Source organism: Seriola lalandi, unplaced genomic scaffold, assembly GCF_002814215.2.
Source record: "Seriola lalandi dorsalis isolate HSWRI2012SDOR001 ecotype SW California unplaced genomic scaffold, Sedor1 jcf7180002054966, whole genome shotgun sequence".
Lineage (NCBI taxonomy): Eukaryota > Metazoa > Chordata > Actinopteri > Carangiformes > Carangidae > Seriola > Seriola lalandi.
The window spans coordinates 129762-130353 of NW_019525517.1; the positions used below are offsets into that span (position 1 = coordinate 129762).

At 51.5% G+C, this 592-nt stretch overlaps 1 protein-coding gene across 1 annotated transcript in view; it reads left to right on the plus strand.

The window, feature by feature from the left end:
• Positions 1-371: 371 nt before the first annotated feature.
• Positions 372-592, plus strand: part of LOC111646170 (cysteine-rich protein 2-like) — a 6801-nt gene continuing 6580 nt past the window's right edge. Inside the window, exon 1 of the mRNA XM_023395601.2 lies at positions 372-550. Within this exon, the coding sequence (XP_023251369.1) occupies positions 508-550 (43 nt within the window). The 5' untranslated portion in view covers positions 372-507. The remainder of the gene's footprint in view (positions 551-592) is intronic.

Sequence of the window (592 nt, forward strand, 5' to 3'; positions counted from 1 at the left end):
TCCATGAAAACACGCCCCCCGGAAGTAGACCTCAAACAGAGAGAGTGGTTAGTAGGGGTTCCCAAAATAAAAGCACAACAAAAAATAAACTTCCTGTCTTAGCCAATGTGCATAGTTTTCACCTTAGTGAGGGGGATGCTTGCCAGCTCCCTCACATGTTTAAACTATTTTCTTTACATTCAGAATAAATGAAAATATGTTTCTGTTCAACGTTAAACACGTTTGTTGTTTTGCATAATGTGTCACTTTCTAAGTCTTCAACACAGGGTGAAGAACGTTTTATCTATTGTTTCTGCATGACGTCACCGCGGGGGCGGGGTCATGCATATTGAGGCGATCCAACGGGAGGATGTGCCACTCCCATCATCATCACCATCACCACCGCCGTCCTGTGAGGTGTGTCTGCGGCGCTGCAGCTGCAGACAGACGGCGAGCAGAGCGTCAGGCTGCCGGTGGACCGACCCGACCCGACCCAGTCTCCCTGTCCTGATCCGGATCAGACGGACCATGGCGTCCAAATGTCCCAAATGCGACAAGACGGTGTATTTCGGTAAGTGCAGCAGAGGCCGACAGCCCCCCCCCCCCCCCCCCC